General features: G+C 45.4%; 1 protein-coding gene across 1 annotated transcript in view; it reads right to left on the bottom strand.

The window, feature by feature from the left end:
* The window catches only part of exoc4 (exocyst complex component 4), a 92,847-nt gene that overhangs the window by 47,569 nt on the left and 28,777 nt on the right, over positions 1–16,501 (bottom strand). The window contains exon 11 of the mRNA XM_031859122.1: positions 11,158–11,254. Within this exon, the coding sequence (XP_031714982.1) occupies positions 11,158–11,254 (97 nt within the window). The remainder of the gene's footprint in view (positions 1–11,157; positions 11,255–16,501) is intronic.

Below are 16,501 nucleotides of genomic sequence, written 5' to 3'. Positions count from 1 at the left end.
CACACACATACACACACACACACACACACACATATATACACACACACACACACACACACACACACACACACACATATACACACATATACACACACACACACACGTATGTTAAAGAAACTGAATAATCAAATGGGTAACATTAGAACAGAACTGATCAATTAGTTTGTCATATTAATGGTTTGGGACATGTTTAAAGGCAAGACTCTTTGGTTGCAGCTTTATGTGATAATTAACTGAATATCTTTTAGGTTTTGAAGTATTAGTCGAGAGAAAAAATAGCAATTCGATTATGTTTGGATTTAGGAGATTTTAATTTTTAACTATTTTGTTAAAACTAAAGATTAATCAATGATAGAAATGATTGCCATTCACAGGCCTAGATAACATACGGGGTGAGCTGGGTAGAGTTACAACGAAGAAAATAACTGGAAAACAAGAACCTGAGAAACTAATGAATTCCCCGTCCTTGCCTATTCATACTCCAGGTCTGCGTAACGTTCTCTCGTCTTCCTTTGATCAACCAGACCCAATGGACTTCCTCTTAACATCTTCTATTCAGTCGTTGTCAGTCTGCTATCTTTGAGCGCAACGAAGGCGTTTGTCCAGGAATGCTCTCATTACCTTGGTGCAGTTGCCAAGGCAGCCGGTGTGATATTCAATACTTCTGTTGTTCCCCATCCCTCAAATCTCATTTACACTTGACACATGATATTTGCATAATGGCAGCACTCCATCTCCAACCGAAATACAGGGTGGAGGTGAGGTGTGCGGATGAGTGTCTGGAGCTAATGCTTGTTTGGTTGTGATGAGGACTTATGCATATCTAGACTCTCTCTGTGTGTGTGTGTGTGTGTGTGTGTGTGTGTGTGTGTGTGTGTGTGTGTGTCGCAAGCAGGGGTTAAATGACTTCCGTCTTAATCTAGCTCATTCATTAAGTCTGCGGAGAGCACTTCATTGGCTGATCTGGGACAATTTGCGGAAATGCTGGCAGGAACCCGTAAATGTGCATGTTAATCAGGGATGGCGTGACCCCAATCGGTCTGAGACAGGTATTAGGGTGTCAGGGAAGAGTCTTGCTCCAAACTGGTCTGTTCATTCATTCATCACAAGTTCTGGCAGAAACCGTTTTCAATGCACCACCATGTTGACGCTGGACACTACTGATCAGCAGAGAGAATAAACTAAACTGACTGATTGAAGTTGTTAGCAAGTGAGCCTCGACTCAGCACCCTGCTTAAATATTTAAAACAGGCTTGACATGGGCATTACTTTATAAGATCTATGAAAATAAAAGCGTTTACCTCGGACCTCTAGAAATGAAGCTGTCCACACAGGCCACTGTATCCTCTACGGGTATCATGTGTTGGGCTCCGAGTGACCGGCACTGAAGCTGCTGGTCGCCTCACACTTCCTGTGTAGACACGGTGCGAGTCCAGCTTGATCCGTAAAAGTGTTAAATCATTTTGTCAGCCTCAAACATGCACAGAATCTTACTCCAGATCAAACTATTCGTGTCTACATACCTCTGCACATATTATTGAAATAATCTCTCTCTCTCTTAGAATATACCAATTTGTCACAAATGCTGTGCCTCGAATATTTATCATGATATCTTTATGTAGCCCCCCCCCCCCACAAACACACACACACAGACACACACAAAAAGAAAAGAAAAATAACAATCCTCCCCCACATCCCTTCCAGCCTGAAAGCTAGTGAGCTAGAGCTGAGTGAAACACCGTACTTAGCAAATTGCATTTGAAACCAGGGGGGAATAAATACTACAGATAAAGACTGCTCTAATGTGCTCAAATCCATTAGAAATCTCATATTCACACATAGCTGAAATCACATTACAAGACACCCCTAATGTCATTTCACAGGGTTTTTCCACCAGCATTTGCTGCCGGGGTGAGACACTAACATCAAACATAATGGATTTTCGCCTTCTCCCTGCTCTCCCCACCTCCCGTCTGATGTTCGTTCCCCTCATTGAGTCTGTTCGGTCCTATTCTGGCTGAAATTCCCCTTCCAGTCATCATTGTTGTTGGTGCGAGCTCTATTTTAAGGTGGATGTGATGAATTTAGCCACACGGTTTTAGAGAGGAGACCACTCACAGGCACGGGGCTGTGGTGAACGCGTTGCACTCATCAACCCTGGAGGAATGCTTGGCAGTTCAGCGTTGTTACACTTTATTGCAAAAAGTGTTTCCATCCCTCGACTTTCCACGCTTCGCTTCACCGAAAAACAAGGAGAGCAGCTGGGGCAGTGTGGAAACAGCACGTGTACTCCTGGATGACTTTTAAAAATGAGGGGAAGTGAAGTGATTGACGTCTACATCGATTTTTCCCCTTCTGAGGAAAGATTCAAAGTCTTGGAGGGAACAGGGTAATCGTCTCAGAGATATATATTTACATTTATATCCTTTGCCTCTAAATAACTCATGCAAGGGGAGGAGAGGGTCGATATACAGTCTCAATCAGAGTCTGCCTGTTTGACTTTTCCACCGGTTGCACTCAACGGGCACACCGTGACTCCAGCATGACTGGTCGGGGATCAAACCATCACTGACAGGGGAGGAAGGACGAAAGGGGAGAAACATCCATCGCTTTTAAAAATGCACGTCTTGTCCTTATCAGAGCTGTGGCTTCCTCTTCATCTCGCGGTTTAGGTTTGGCGTGATTCATTTTAAGCCCAGGGGAGACATATTTGGTTTTATATCCAGAACCCTATCTGAACAAAGAATCTCTATGAGCGAGACGGAGAAAAATACGTAGTATATATACACACACCAAAATGAGGAGCAAGTAAACTCCTTTCCTCTATTCACACTGCAGCATGTGTCAAACATGGCAGTTATGTGGATATCCTAACCACAGAGGGGCAGTGACAGAATATACATATATAATGTGACACGCAAACACACATCATAACATTAGTTAGCCTGTAGACCTTGACTTAACCCACACACAAAAAAAAGAGAAATATTCTCCAGCCCCCGTTATTTATGTGAAACTCTCAGAAATCTCAGAAAAGCCTGGAGTCTGTTTAGCCACTATTGGATTAGATGCTGCGTTTGAGTCGAGACCATCTATCTCTGAGAATAATGAACTATCCAGAAAGATGGACTTACTTTTGCAACCACCAATTAGGAGATCACAAACAATCCTCTCAGAGGGAGTTGGAGCATTTTAATGAGCTTTAAAGACTCCTCGATTGGTTAACGGGATTTGTTTAGAGAGGTGTGCACAGGGCAGATGTGCTGGTCAGAGTTTAAAAGAAAAAAAGCTAACTCACTGCACTCTCTCCCTCATCTGGTACCCACTGTGTAACATACTATACAGGAACAGAAGGGCGGGGGTGCATGTGCATGCGTTTGCATCTGTGTAGTGTGTCTGAGGCCAGGTTTGTGTGTACATGTGTGCTCATCTGGAGCTGCCCTCCACACTCAACCAACAACCCACACACACACATCCATACGCCCCCCCGCCCCACACACACACACACATCTGCACAGGCTACTTCAGAAGCCGAGGCCCCAGACAGGGTGAGCAGATCAATCAATTACATCTCTGCTCCAGCAATCAAACAAGGTTATTATCAGGCAGCAGCTCAGCGACCTGGAAGGGCCCGGCCAATCAAAGGCCGCTGTGATGTGGGGGGGGGCCGGCGCTTCGCTCGTGTGATGGTAACGCAGAGTGGCAGCTCATGTTGTCGAGGGTTGGAAGGATGGGAAGACGGACGACTGAGGTGGAATTCAAAAAAGGGAGAAAACAGAAGGAAGTGTGTGGGACAGGAACAAGAGAGAACATCTGTAAGTCGCCCGTCTGTTACGGTGACGTTTCTCTCAGAAGGACAGGAGAAGATAAGAAACACAGAATACAGTTCTTTAAAATACGGCACTGTACATCATTCTGTTCAGGATTTCAGTTTTTCTGAAGGTAGGCTCTACATCCCAAAAAAGGGACATAAACCGAAGAGCGTGGTGAAAGCGTCTCTTCATTGTGGATCGCTAATTCTCTTCTTGGCAGCAGCTCCCTCTGGAATTCAATAAGCACTCCGTCCTCCCACTTCTGTCCTTTCCTAGCAACAGGTCTGAAGAACCCATATTAGGCTTAATTAAATTAGAATACACTCATAGAATGGAGACTTTCATTTCATTAAATTATTGTTGGTACCACAATTCACCGAGACACGCCGCACGTAGAAACGACAAAAATCTCCAGAGGACAATCTAATCCCTTTCAGAAGCAGCCAATCGGAGACAAACAGGCACTGCGGGGGACAACATGGAGGGGAACATCTGTGTGATTGTGACCTGGTCATCTGGACAAGGGCCAAACACATAACCATGTGTGTGTGTGCTCTGCGAGTATCTAAGGCACAAAGAAATGTTTGTCTTTGTCACAATCTATCTCTATTCCCAGTACCCGCTATTTTTCCCCCACGCACAGACCTAAAACCTCGGGGACCGCGCAAAGCCGACTTCATAAGAAGTCTACTGCTGAGCGTTCAGACCAACTAGACCCCCCTTTAAGCTCCGACCCGACGACTGTCTGCTTCGCACGAGTCTGTTGGACAGGTTGCCCTGGGAACAGAGTCTGATTCCATTATGGGATGGATAAACACAATCAAAGAGTTTATCCGCCTTCTATAGCCAGAGAAAAGACCCCCGCAATGATGGATCTAATCTCCGACACAATATCTGCTGTGTGTGTGTGTGTTTGGGGTGTGCGTCATGCCCAAAGTGTGTACCTCCGTCTCTGTGCATGCGTGCTCTTGTAAGACATAAGGAGATTGAAAACTCTGCACCTCACTGGAAAGTGGCTGAAGTTGCACTTTTGGAAAGCGATAAAAACCGGCAGTATTATTTAGAACACGGCGAGTGTGTGCGTGTGTGTATGTGTGTTGTCCTGTGGGGGAGGGCATCAGAGAGATAACAGAATAAAGATGCAGCAGTGCAGCAGCTAGTGACAGGCAGGAGCACCTGACAGATTCATAGCAAACTGGCACTGTGTTTTGCAGACATCCAGCAGATTTCCTTTTTTTTTTTTTTTTTTCAATCCTCTCTCTTTCACTTCCCATCTGTCTTCGGCTTCCCTTCTTCCGCGTGTATTTGTTTTCTCTTTCGCAACTAAGAACATATTTCGGCGTACTGAACATGATGCGTGATCCAATGCAAAAACAGATGTGGTTATATTAAGTACTATTTATCTCAAGAACTAATACCCCCCCCCCAAATTATGAACTGCCATACCAACATCACTTTCATCAGGCTAGGCTGCTCCCGGAGAATGTGTGGGAGTTTTGTTCAGGAGGTAGATGGGTCAAACACAGTAGGGACTACATAAGCAACCTGAGCACCATAGTTAGACAAACGTATGCAGACGTTACTGAAAGAAAGGATGAAGGCGGATGTCTTTCTGTCCGATAGCTCCAGGTTACACCTCACTGCTCAGTAGTCTCGTGTCTGGCCATCCTCTTGTCGTTTTCTCCCCATGTGTGGCATATTGCAGATGTATGAAGGATATAGATATATATAGATATATATCTATATATATGGCAAACAACTTGAATCCAAAGCAAGCCATACATGCAATCTGAGAGCCTTTCTATTCCTCTGCACTTCCTTCTTCCTCAGATGTATCTCTCTACTCTCATCCCACCTGTCTGTTTGTTTCCTCTTTTTTTTCATCATCTCTTCCTCTGTGTTTTCCTTTCATTCCCTTCCATCTGCTCTCGTCTCTCTGTTGTTGGTTTCTTTTCTTCTACCTTCTTTATCTCTCTCTCGCTCCGTCTCTGACCTTTCCGGTGTAAAATCCTCTCTCCGCCCGATTCCTAACTATGCTCACAGTTTTTTTTAATGGGGTGCGGGTTAGAAAGGGAGGGATGGGGAGGGGGCGCTATTTACCAAAGGAAAACCCTCCAGAACGAGTGAGGAAAGATTAGAAGGGAGCGCGAGGGCTGCCGGAGCAAAGCGGTACGTGTGCACGTACGTGTGAGCGAGCGAGACTGAAGACAAGACGGCCATGCAGCATGTTAATAGCCTGAGCGCAGACGCCTCTTTGAGGCCGACTTCAGATGTTATTGTTGAAGGAAGACTGTGGTCTTCACCAGTAATTAACGAGCCGCTGCCCGACTAAATGAAGTTTGGGGTTTAACCACAAATACATTTTTGCCATTTTCACATCTGCCACAGTGGGGATTTGCAAAGGCTGGGTCATACACATGATAACAAGGTATCGTCATGAAATGATCACAACAATGACTCTTTGATCAAACAGATCTCGTCGCTGGGACGTGTTAGAGAAGAATTTTGATCCTGTGCTTTAGGTCGTTTGCTCGTACTGGGAGCGAGGTCGTTCCTGCTGCCCGATTAACTCCGTAGTGGATCAACATCATAAAAAGACTGTGTAATTGCGGGACTTATATGGATCATAAATACCTGAGTAATGGGTGCCATTTTCATTTTAGCAGCAGGGAGCGTATGGACAGCGCCTACTGCAGCAGGACTGCTGCAGAGAAAGCAATAAACTCACTTGTTTTTTTTCCTCTGTCTGCTCGTCATTACTGAACACTAAAACACAGATATACATGCAGATAGCTCGGCTATCATAATAAGTGCCTGCGTCTGTGGCGGGACAAATCACGGCACCTTCTGGCTTTTGCAATTAATTGGGTTTACGGTCAATGATACCGCAAGATCATAACACAACTTCATGATGATCTTTTAACGCTGGACGTGTTCCCCTTTATGAATTAGTGTGTGTATTTGATTAGCACGGTATACGTGACTCCACAACTAAAATAATGACACTTGGCACAGCAAAGACATTTTGTGTTTGAGAAGGTAAAGAATTTGAGAAATGTCAAAAAATAACTTTTTTTAAAAACTTCTTTGAAGATACTCCATGTCACCTCTAACTCCTGCTCGTGGTCTGTGTGTGCCGCTCAGGAGGGGAGTTAATGAGAGTGTGAAATTAGTGCAGAATCATGGTGTGTTTTCCTTTTCGCCACAGGCCACAGCGGTGGGAGGCAGAGCCCTTCTGTCCTCTTCCTGTCATCTAGCCTTCCATCCGCTCCTCGGCCCTTTTCATCGCTGGTTCCTCTGTCCTTCCCCCGAGCGCTCTCTGTCAGCGTCCGACACTTCTGACTCTTTTCTCTGGACCGCGGACACTTACAGCGGAACCAACTCTGAGTACACCTTGTATGAGTTCGAGTGTCTGCACATCACCATGAGCACTTTTTAATAAGCTAATGCTGCGAGTGCATTCGGAGAGCACTGTGAGGGAGTAAAGCGTTCAATCTGGTACACCGACCAGGCTGATCTGAAGACCAGCACGATCATTCTAAAGTTCCTTTATGTTTTAACACACAAATGCACAGAAGGCGAATGAGTGAAATCCTGAATGAGACACGGGGAATCATTTGAAACTTTCAACCCAATCATCCCCGCAGGTCCCCAAAAAAATCTATTTGGAGTCAGAACTAGTAATTAGAAAGCAGCGAGATTAAAAACAGAATTAAATGGAATGGAAATCAGCCAAGCACAAGTACGATACTATTACATGAAGCCCTTCAGCAAGCAAGTTCAGGCCTTTGAGTCACCCATTTAAACTATTTTCAGAGATCTGGCCATCCTATCAATCACGATAACATCTGACTTACTAATTAACTGAGATATGGCAACACAGCAACTCTGCTTGACTTTAGGCTTTACCTGCACACACACACACACAAACGCACACACACACCTAAATATAGCAGACTATCTACAGGCATGGGCATGCTTGGTCATCCTGTGGACGGAGAACAGGGAGGGATTAGGGGCCTCCTGAAGCTTTCTAAAATGCCAACCTCGTCCAGAGCAAGGGGTGTAAATGCCACCCAAATGTCAGCAGGACACCCCCACAAGTCAAACCAAATTGGCTGCTGTATGCACAAACACTCTGCTGCCCCCATATTAGTGTGCGAGTCTTAAGAGACATACGCTCTGACGCGACAGGTTGGATTGCTGCACAATGGCGGCAGAACCAACTCAACCCAACACTACTCAGCTTACAACTCACATGGGGGGAGAATGTTTCGTCAACCTTGAGGTCATATGGTCCACTTTGCCACCACACACACCGACAAAATACACACACAACTCACACGTAAGGTTTTAGCGGCCTTAGACACAAATACTGTTATTTAAAGCCAAATACACATTGATTGCAATTGCTTTAGAATATATGGACAGAGAGGCAAACATTAGCGATAAGTAGATTAGAAGAAGCCCCTCCACACCAGCCTGTTTCTGGCATTTGGCCAGGGCTAAGGTTGAAGTGGCAGCAGGCTAACCGAGGTGAGGCAGATGTCCTCCTCCCCAGCCACCTCCTCCGGCTCCTCCTGGGGGAGCCCGAGGCCGTCCAAGACCAGGTGGGAAAGATAATCCCTCCCAACATATTCTGGATCACAAATGCAGATATGCAATTCTGATCACTGTTCACTCTCCAGCTGCTTCTGGGCAGTCTGTCCGAACAGAGTAGGTAACAAACCTACAGCCTTGGTTGAGCCCCGGTGGCAGAACGCACACGATATGTTGCCGAGAATACAGATACAGCTCACGGGAATGGAGCTGGCACCCTATATGTTAACTACTACGATCACGGGTATGCAGTTGGTGCTGCTCCTAATTACAAGCCAACCACATGCAGCAGCATCTGAACCATGAATGGAGTACTTGATACAGTCCGACATGAAATGAAATGGTAATTCCCACAAGGAAATGAGGTTATGCTGCAACAGAATGTGATGTGCAGTAAGGCGAAAGATAAAAATGCAATCGCACAAGCAGAATGAAATACGAAGGTTAGCCTTACATTTACCTTTGACTGAATGTCAAACATCAAAGTAAGGTTAGATTAGTATAGAAGCCCGTTAGGTGATTCGATTGGTCATTACATGGCCATCAACATGGCAACACAATATCACACTGAAATCGTACCTGACTCAGTAGCCCCTGGAAGTTAAACATCATCATAATAACATTTCAGAGGGTGGAAACGCAGATGTCGGGGTTCTTTGGAAACCAGATATGAATAAAGATTGTTCAAACAGACACACAAGAACAATATAAAGTACACCTGGCTTAGGAGGAGAGAACAGTCAAACATTAAGACCCTGTTCTCTCCTATGCCCACACACGCCACTGATTTCCTGTGCTGCTTCCGTCATTAAGGCCGCCATGAGTTGCATGGCTGGCTGCAGGAGGTGTAGTGATCCATCAGCGGAGTGCCAGAGCTTTGCCATTAGAAAACCATCTGCAAGAAACAGCGCTCCATTGGCACTGCAAGTCTGGAGAGGGCAAGTCACACACACACAGAGAGAGAGACAGAGAGAGAGACACAGAGAGAGAGAGAGAGAGACAGAGACAGAGAGACAGAGACAGAGACAGAGAGACAGAGAGAGAGCGACAGAGAGAGACCTGTGTGCGAGGCAGTTTGCTGTGATTGATATGAACCATTACAGACAACATGGAAGAGGTAGGCAGAAAGCTAGTCACCGTTGTATTTTTGGTCATTTGTTCAGACAAAAGCTTGGCCAGACCCACAGTGGACAGGGTGTGTGTCTCAGAGAGAGAATGAAAGTGGGAGAGAGAGGGAGGGGCTGGGAGAAAGATGTGGGAGCCAAATCTGATTGGTTTGTTGAACCACATGTTTTCTGATGCAGGCAGCCCACAGAACACAGACTGGGTTGTCTTATTTTAGACACTCCAGATACCCAAAATGTGCGTGCACAAAAAGGGAGTTTTCATCATATGTACCAACATTGACAGTCCGTACTCTCTCTTAAACCAGTATGTTGCTGTCAGAAAGCATCAATCAAAGAAAAGGTAACAGCTGACAGTACAGCTTAGGTTAGTGGTGATGTGATGAAGAGCAGTCTAGCTTCACTAAATCAACCGGCTGATTCTCTGCGATTCCACATTGTTTAGCAGCCAGTCCAACGTTTAGTGGTCAGGGTGTATGTATCATTGATTTGCCAGTAAACCTGAACACATTCCAAGCAAACATCCGTCTGTATTGGCTGTTCTTTTCAAAGTGTGTCGGTATTCACCGAGTACGACGTTCAACTTCAAAGAGCCAAAACAGTGGAGCCCAGATGGCCCGTGTGAAGCTATATCTCTCCGCTGGCGAGTGTTCAAGATACTTCTATCGTCAAAACATTGGAACATTCATATTTAGTGGCTAAAGGAACGCTTATCCTGCCTCGGCATTAAAACTATGCACCGGGATGTTAAGATTGTGGAAATGTAAGCCAAGCACCAGTGTGGAAGTAGGAAACGTCTTTAATGGATCCTAGAAGGTAATGTATCACTGCATGGAGGCCAATTCAATTAAATTGCCTCCCTATTAGATTTACACAACTCGCCTGGGACCACAGCGCTGTATAGAAAACTACCAGACGTACAGAAAATTACCACAAAGACATCCCTTCACAATACTCACATTTAATGGGAAATAAAAGCGAGGATGGAAGTCGATCTGTATTCCTGGACGCTATCAAACCAAACATTGGGAACCGAAGGAACAGTATATTACATCATGTTTGATTTACGAAATTCCACTAAATGTTCAAAAGGTTGAAATCAATAAATGGTCACTAAGAGGCCCTGTAATGTAATTAGTTTGATATTCTACTGGTATTGAGTCACGTCCCAGCCTTCATATGTCTTGAGTGACTTGGTCATAGCTCTCTGACGGACCAGTATGATGCTAGTGCCACTTTCACACACATCTCGTAAAGTTAATGGAATCCTGACCTAATTGTTCCAGTCAAAAAAGTTTGGTCATTCTTTAACTTTATTTTAATCTGATCTGATTAGGTTTAGCAGTAGTGTCCTACATCACAATCTCCTGAAGTTACAATCATAACATCATCGATCGCTTTGAAGAATTGGAAATCTATTCCTACTTCTCCTGTAGAATGAACAGTAACGCCTTGTTTGAAAGGAGTATGAGTACACCTTCTCAGCACTTACTCACACAGCAGGTGGTGTCTCATTATAGACTTGCTGATCACATTCCCAATAAAACTACAAACACGTGTTCCAAGTGTACATCCCAATCAATTCCCGGCTAGATGTTTTGGCGTGTTGCTCGGCGCCGTACCTGAGAAGCGGCTGGAAGATGACGGTGATGTTCCTCGCTCCCGGTTTGCACACAAACTTCATTTCTCCCCCTTCAATCAGGTTGTCATCAGCACCGCCTAGAACAGAGGAGACAGGACTTGACCAAATGTGACAGAATAGACATCTCAACATGCGGTGTGTACAATGTAAACGTGTGAATCATATGTAGGACGACATTTACATGACTAGAGGAGGATCTGAAGATGTGCTTTCGAAAACAGCCCACCCGAAACTCAGCAGTCATCACCATGCTGAGTCCTTTAACAAGACACCAGATCCCAACCAACCCCAAGAGTGCTGACCCTGAACTGTGATCTCCCTGAATGGGGAATGTAACAATTATCTTCCCTCCATTAATCAATGGAATCTTAATACATCTTAAATTATTCTGAGACATTCTCAAGTATTTCAATGTTCAAATCGGTACAGGCGTACGACTTCATCCCCAATAAATCCATCACTCAATCAGTGCGGCTCTCCATCACAAACCCAAACGTGTCCCGCATGCTCGCACTCCTCCACGCCCCTGCGTCACTGCGTGGGTGAAGCCCACAGCTAACGGGGTTAATCAGAAAATCATTGCCATGTAACGTGCTCACAGAGGAATGGGGGGGGGGGGGGGCGGAGGCTGAGGGGGGGGGGGGGCAGAGAGGGGGGGAGATCAAGGGGGGGGGAGAGAGAGAGAGAGAGAGAGAGAGAGAGAGAGAGAGAGAGAGAGAGAGAGAGAGAGAGAGAGAGAGAAAACACCGAAGCTCATTACCTCCACTCATCCTGAAGTAATCAATAGACCTGATGGAGAAGAAATTGCGCTTCGTTGTCAATACAGGTAACTGCAAAGCAAAAAGGATTGTGTGTGTGTGTGTGTGTGTGTGTGAACTATGCATGACTGCACACGCTGATGTTTCTGTATTGTCCGTTGATTGAGAAAAGGAGAAGGAGAGCAGCATTCCTGCCTTTATGCAGTAGAGGAAATGTTTTAAATTACAATTTCTGGATTTAGGTTGATGGTGAAGTCCCACGGCACTCGGTAACAATACATCCATGAGGCCGGAAAAAACAGACAATGCAATAAATAACCATCGAGATTCAAAAACCTCGGGAGTCGGATACATTCCCAATTGAGCTCCGTGTGTGTGTGTGTGTGTGTGAGTGTGTGAGGAAACCTTTTGGAAAAAGTTTGCCGACAAGATTTAAGTCTCTGTAAGAATAATACCATCAACTTGCTGACTGCACTTTCCTGTGGAGCGAGTGTGTTCAATCGAAATGAGGAGAGCAGTGGTGTCGAGTGAACAGAGTAAGTTAAGTGGGGGAAAAAAAAAACTGGACCGAAATCAAAGGAGACGGCGATCCAAGCTACTTCGATCGGGTTTTGAAATAGGTATGGCTGTGTGTGTGTGTGTGTGTGTGTGTGTGTGTGTGTGTGTGTTCGTTCAGGAATGGGGAGACTTCAGCTTGACACAAAGCCCTGCTCGGCTGTTTGCTTCCGTTTTATTTCCATGTCCAATGCGACCTCGCAAAGCTCGTGTGATATAACACAAAGGCTCTTCGCCTAGCGTGCGAAAGCCTTTCCCGCATTAACCTGCGCTGCCAGCCCAGCCCTGCATTCAAATGCATATCGACCCATTGTTCCCTGCGCCGGGCTCCGTAGTACATTTCTAATGGAACAAGTTTCTTTTGAGAAGTATGGGACACAGCACTCTCCGTATTTTTTTTTTATTAAAATGACAAGGGAAGCTTTCAATCTATCCCAAAAACGTTCAAATCAAGGGTTTTGTGATTCTGATCTGTTGCCTGCACGGTTAGTCCACCTTCACGCTGCTCAGTGGAGACGGAGATGAGGCCCAATTCACTCAAACTCTCTTTCTCCGGATCTCCATCCATTCATCCTTCCTTTGGTGCCAATTCAATTAAGACTCAATTACGGGCTCCTAAACAAAGCTGCCGCCAAACGCATTCTCCCCTGCTCATCCTCCCTCTCTCTCCCTCACGTTCTCCATCTCTCTATCGCTAACCAACGTGGAAAGAGCGCGCAAAACTTTTGTTTTCTCGTCTTCAACCTGCAAGTTCCCATGAATAACATCAACATGTCACAGACTCTGGGGAAGTTAGCGTTACCCGTCTGCTCCAGGAACCACGTCTAACTGGCAACTACAAACAAACACACACACACACACAATTGACTTCCATGTATGTATTCCCGATGGCGGTGACCAATTTAATTTCATGCTCTAAACATCTGCATCCGTGTCAGACAAAGGAGCGAGGAAGAGGCCCCATTGATCCGTGGGGTCTGGGACCAGCTGCCAACAGGGCATAGCACTGATGAATATTAAATAGGCCAGCATTAATATGCATGGGATTCTTCGGAGTTGTCTAGACATGACAGGGTGGCTCCGGTTTCAGGTCAGGATGCCACCAAACCGCTGCCAGCCGCCTCTCCAAATAATGTGTAAAAGTGCCATTTTAGTTTGCGAGAGCTTGTGCTTTTGCACACGTGTGCGCGAGTATTGGTTAGTGCTCTTTGGAGGAGTGTATGTGCGTGTGTGTGTGTGTGTGTGTGTGGGGTCTGATCCAGGATTAGTGGGAGGGGTGTGCGGAGGTGTGGTGCTCAGTGGGACGGCAACTGAAAGCTGGAAAGGAAGAAGCGACACATTCTAATGTGGCCAAATCTGCCTGAAATCCCCCTCGAGGACCACCGCACCGGCTGCAACACACTCACCTCGGCAGATAAAAACACCCATGGACTTAAGGGGTACAGACTGAGAGCTACAGATATGTATACATGTACGGCCCAATGGCTTTAAACACACACACAGAGAGAGAGAGAGAGCCTAAAACAAATGGATCAACCCAAAATACACAGATGCCATACGCTGACGCTGACACACACACACACACACACACACACACACACACACACACACACACACACACACACACACACACACACACACACACACACACACACACACACACACACACACACACACACACACACACACACACAGCCCCCTGTGGTGCCGTAGCATGGGCTCCCCAGCCCACATGTAATCAAGTCGGGCAGTGACTTAGTGAAATTGCATTTGCTACACTTTCATGGGTTTGATGAGAAACTGGTTTGATCCTGAGATGAATTCCGGCCCTGCCCAGATTTAGGCGGGGGAACGAGCGAACGTGCGATGCCTTCTATAACACACTCCAGCGTCTCCTAGGACCGGAGTGTTTCTGTATGCATCTGAGAGTGTGTCAGAGAGAGAGCGAGAGGAGGAAATCCGGACAGGCATAATCCCTAATTTACAAGTGGTTTGAATATCTTTCAGTGTCCGCAATCCAAATGTGTGCGCCTGTATGGAGAAAGGAACAGAAGTCCAAAGACTTACGTGTATACATGTAATACCACATATAGAGCAACAGAGGATAATCAAATGATAAATAGGTTCAATGTGCAATGATCACTTGACTTTTTGTTATTTTTTCTATTGTTTTTAAAGAGGTATATCTTAAGTTTGCTTGCTATTATCATCTCTCCATAAAAATGTGTTATGACAAAATTCTCAAGTTCAGTTAAGCAGAAAAGAAGATGGTATGAACAGTTTCTACCATCTATATTTGCTAATATCTATCTCATATATATATATATATATATATAAAAAATATAAAATATAAAAATCCTAAATGTATATAAACTGAGTTTATTCATATGTCTTAATACAATAGGTTTCGCCATGCATGCAGTTGAACCCACTTGTAATCTCGCATGTATGGCCAGCGTCCTGATCTGGGTTTGTGTTCATGTCAACCGAAGACCATCAAAGACGCTCCAGCTGGTCTCTGATTGGGACCGGCGGGAGGGCAGCTGATTGGTGGAGTTGAGGCGCAATCATGTCCACACACTCACACGACGTAGGCTCGCTAAGGTGAAAACAACTTGCTGTGCTGGTCAAGAAAGCATGAGCAGAATGAAACATCAAAATACAGAGTTTAAATTTGATGGGTGGGATGCTACAACATCTGCACCTCTCCACACTATGCGCAGTAATTGAAGAAAGTAGAGGCAGTGCTCTTCCTTTGATTGAGGCGTCTAATCTGTGCCGTTAGCCAGCACTGCACATTTCATGCTGAACTGTGCAAACAGAAAGCAACATATATAATAATCGAATTTTCAACTCCAATGGCCTCATTTGTCCGGCGTCGTTACGCTAGAAAAATTAGTTTGGGAATGATCAATTCAGGTAATATCCTTCGTGTACAATTCAGATATATTTAAGCGCGCGCGCACGCACAGTCGGCTGCATATTCACTGAGATGAAACCTGCCGATCTAATAAGAACGATTTCCGTGTCAATAATGTATGACACTCTGGTCAATTCCGGGCATCCCATTCCAGTCAGACCGTCTCCATGTCTGATCGGGTCTTAATGAGAGCCTTCTATTATTAAAATTAATTTGATGGGACGGTGTCTGCTGCACCGCCAACCAGGGGACCGAATCCGTTCCTTAGTCGAGAATAAACGTTCTAAATAAATAATAGCATAAATAAATTCAGGTGTGAATTGAGTTGGATTAATTATTAAAAGCCTCACTGTGGCACACAATGTGTCTCCGTGGTCTTGGGTTTAATGGATGCACATGTCTCAGTGGTGGTATGACAATAATGCACTCCGGTAGCAGAATGTCTCTTTTGAAACACGAGGAAGACTCATCCTGTCAAGTCACGGGACATTTTCTACTAATCACCCCGCTCACTCTAATCATGAAGGGTTCAAAAGCACTCTTTTCTTTTCCGCCAGGGTCTCTTGAATCTGTCAACCACAACAAAGAGTTGCGTCGGAGTGATCGAGTACATGCACGCGAGTGTGCATGCGAGTGGATAAAGACCAGGAGAACTAAGTGTCATCACATCTTTGATTGGACCCAGCGGGTAACCAGGCAGCACATTGCACACCCTTTTCTTTACCCGCAAGAACCTGTTGCATGCTGGGAAAGCAAGGAGGTGGGTGTTTATCTGTCTGGCTCCCAGTGAAGCTGCCACTGTGCAGGTGCCAGCCTCGTGTCCCACATGCCCTTCTTCCATCCTTCCTTCCATGCTTCCCTCGCTCCCTTTTTTGTATTTGTTCATCCCTCCATCTTCTCCAATCAGCAGGTCCGAGATTAAAAGTAAACACAGAGGTGACAGCCGAAGCAGCCAACAATGACAACACCGATACTGATTAGAATTAGCCTCAGGTCGGAGAAGATACACCGAGCTCTTCCTCTCTGATTAAACGTCGGCACTGTGTAAACTATTACAACCTTGTTCCAGTCTCCTCTGCGTCCCCCCCCCC

The sequence above is a fragment of the Anarrhichthys ocellatus genome, unplaced genomic scaffold (genome assembly GCF_004355925.1).
Source record: "Anarrhichthys ocellatus isolate YVR2014 unplaced genomic scaffold, GSC_Weel_1.0 scaffold21, whole genome shotgun sequence".
NCBI lineage: Eukaryota > Metazoa > Chordata > Actinopteri > Perciformes > Anarhichadidae > Anarrhichthys > Anarrhichthys ocellatus.
The sequence above is the reverse complement of the archived record's forward strand: the minus strand, read 5'-3'. Positions and strand labels throughout refer to the sequence as shown.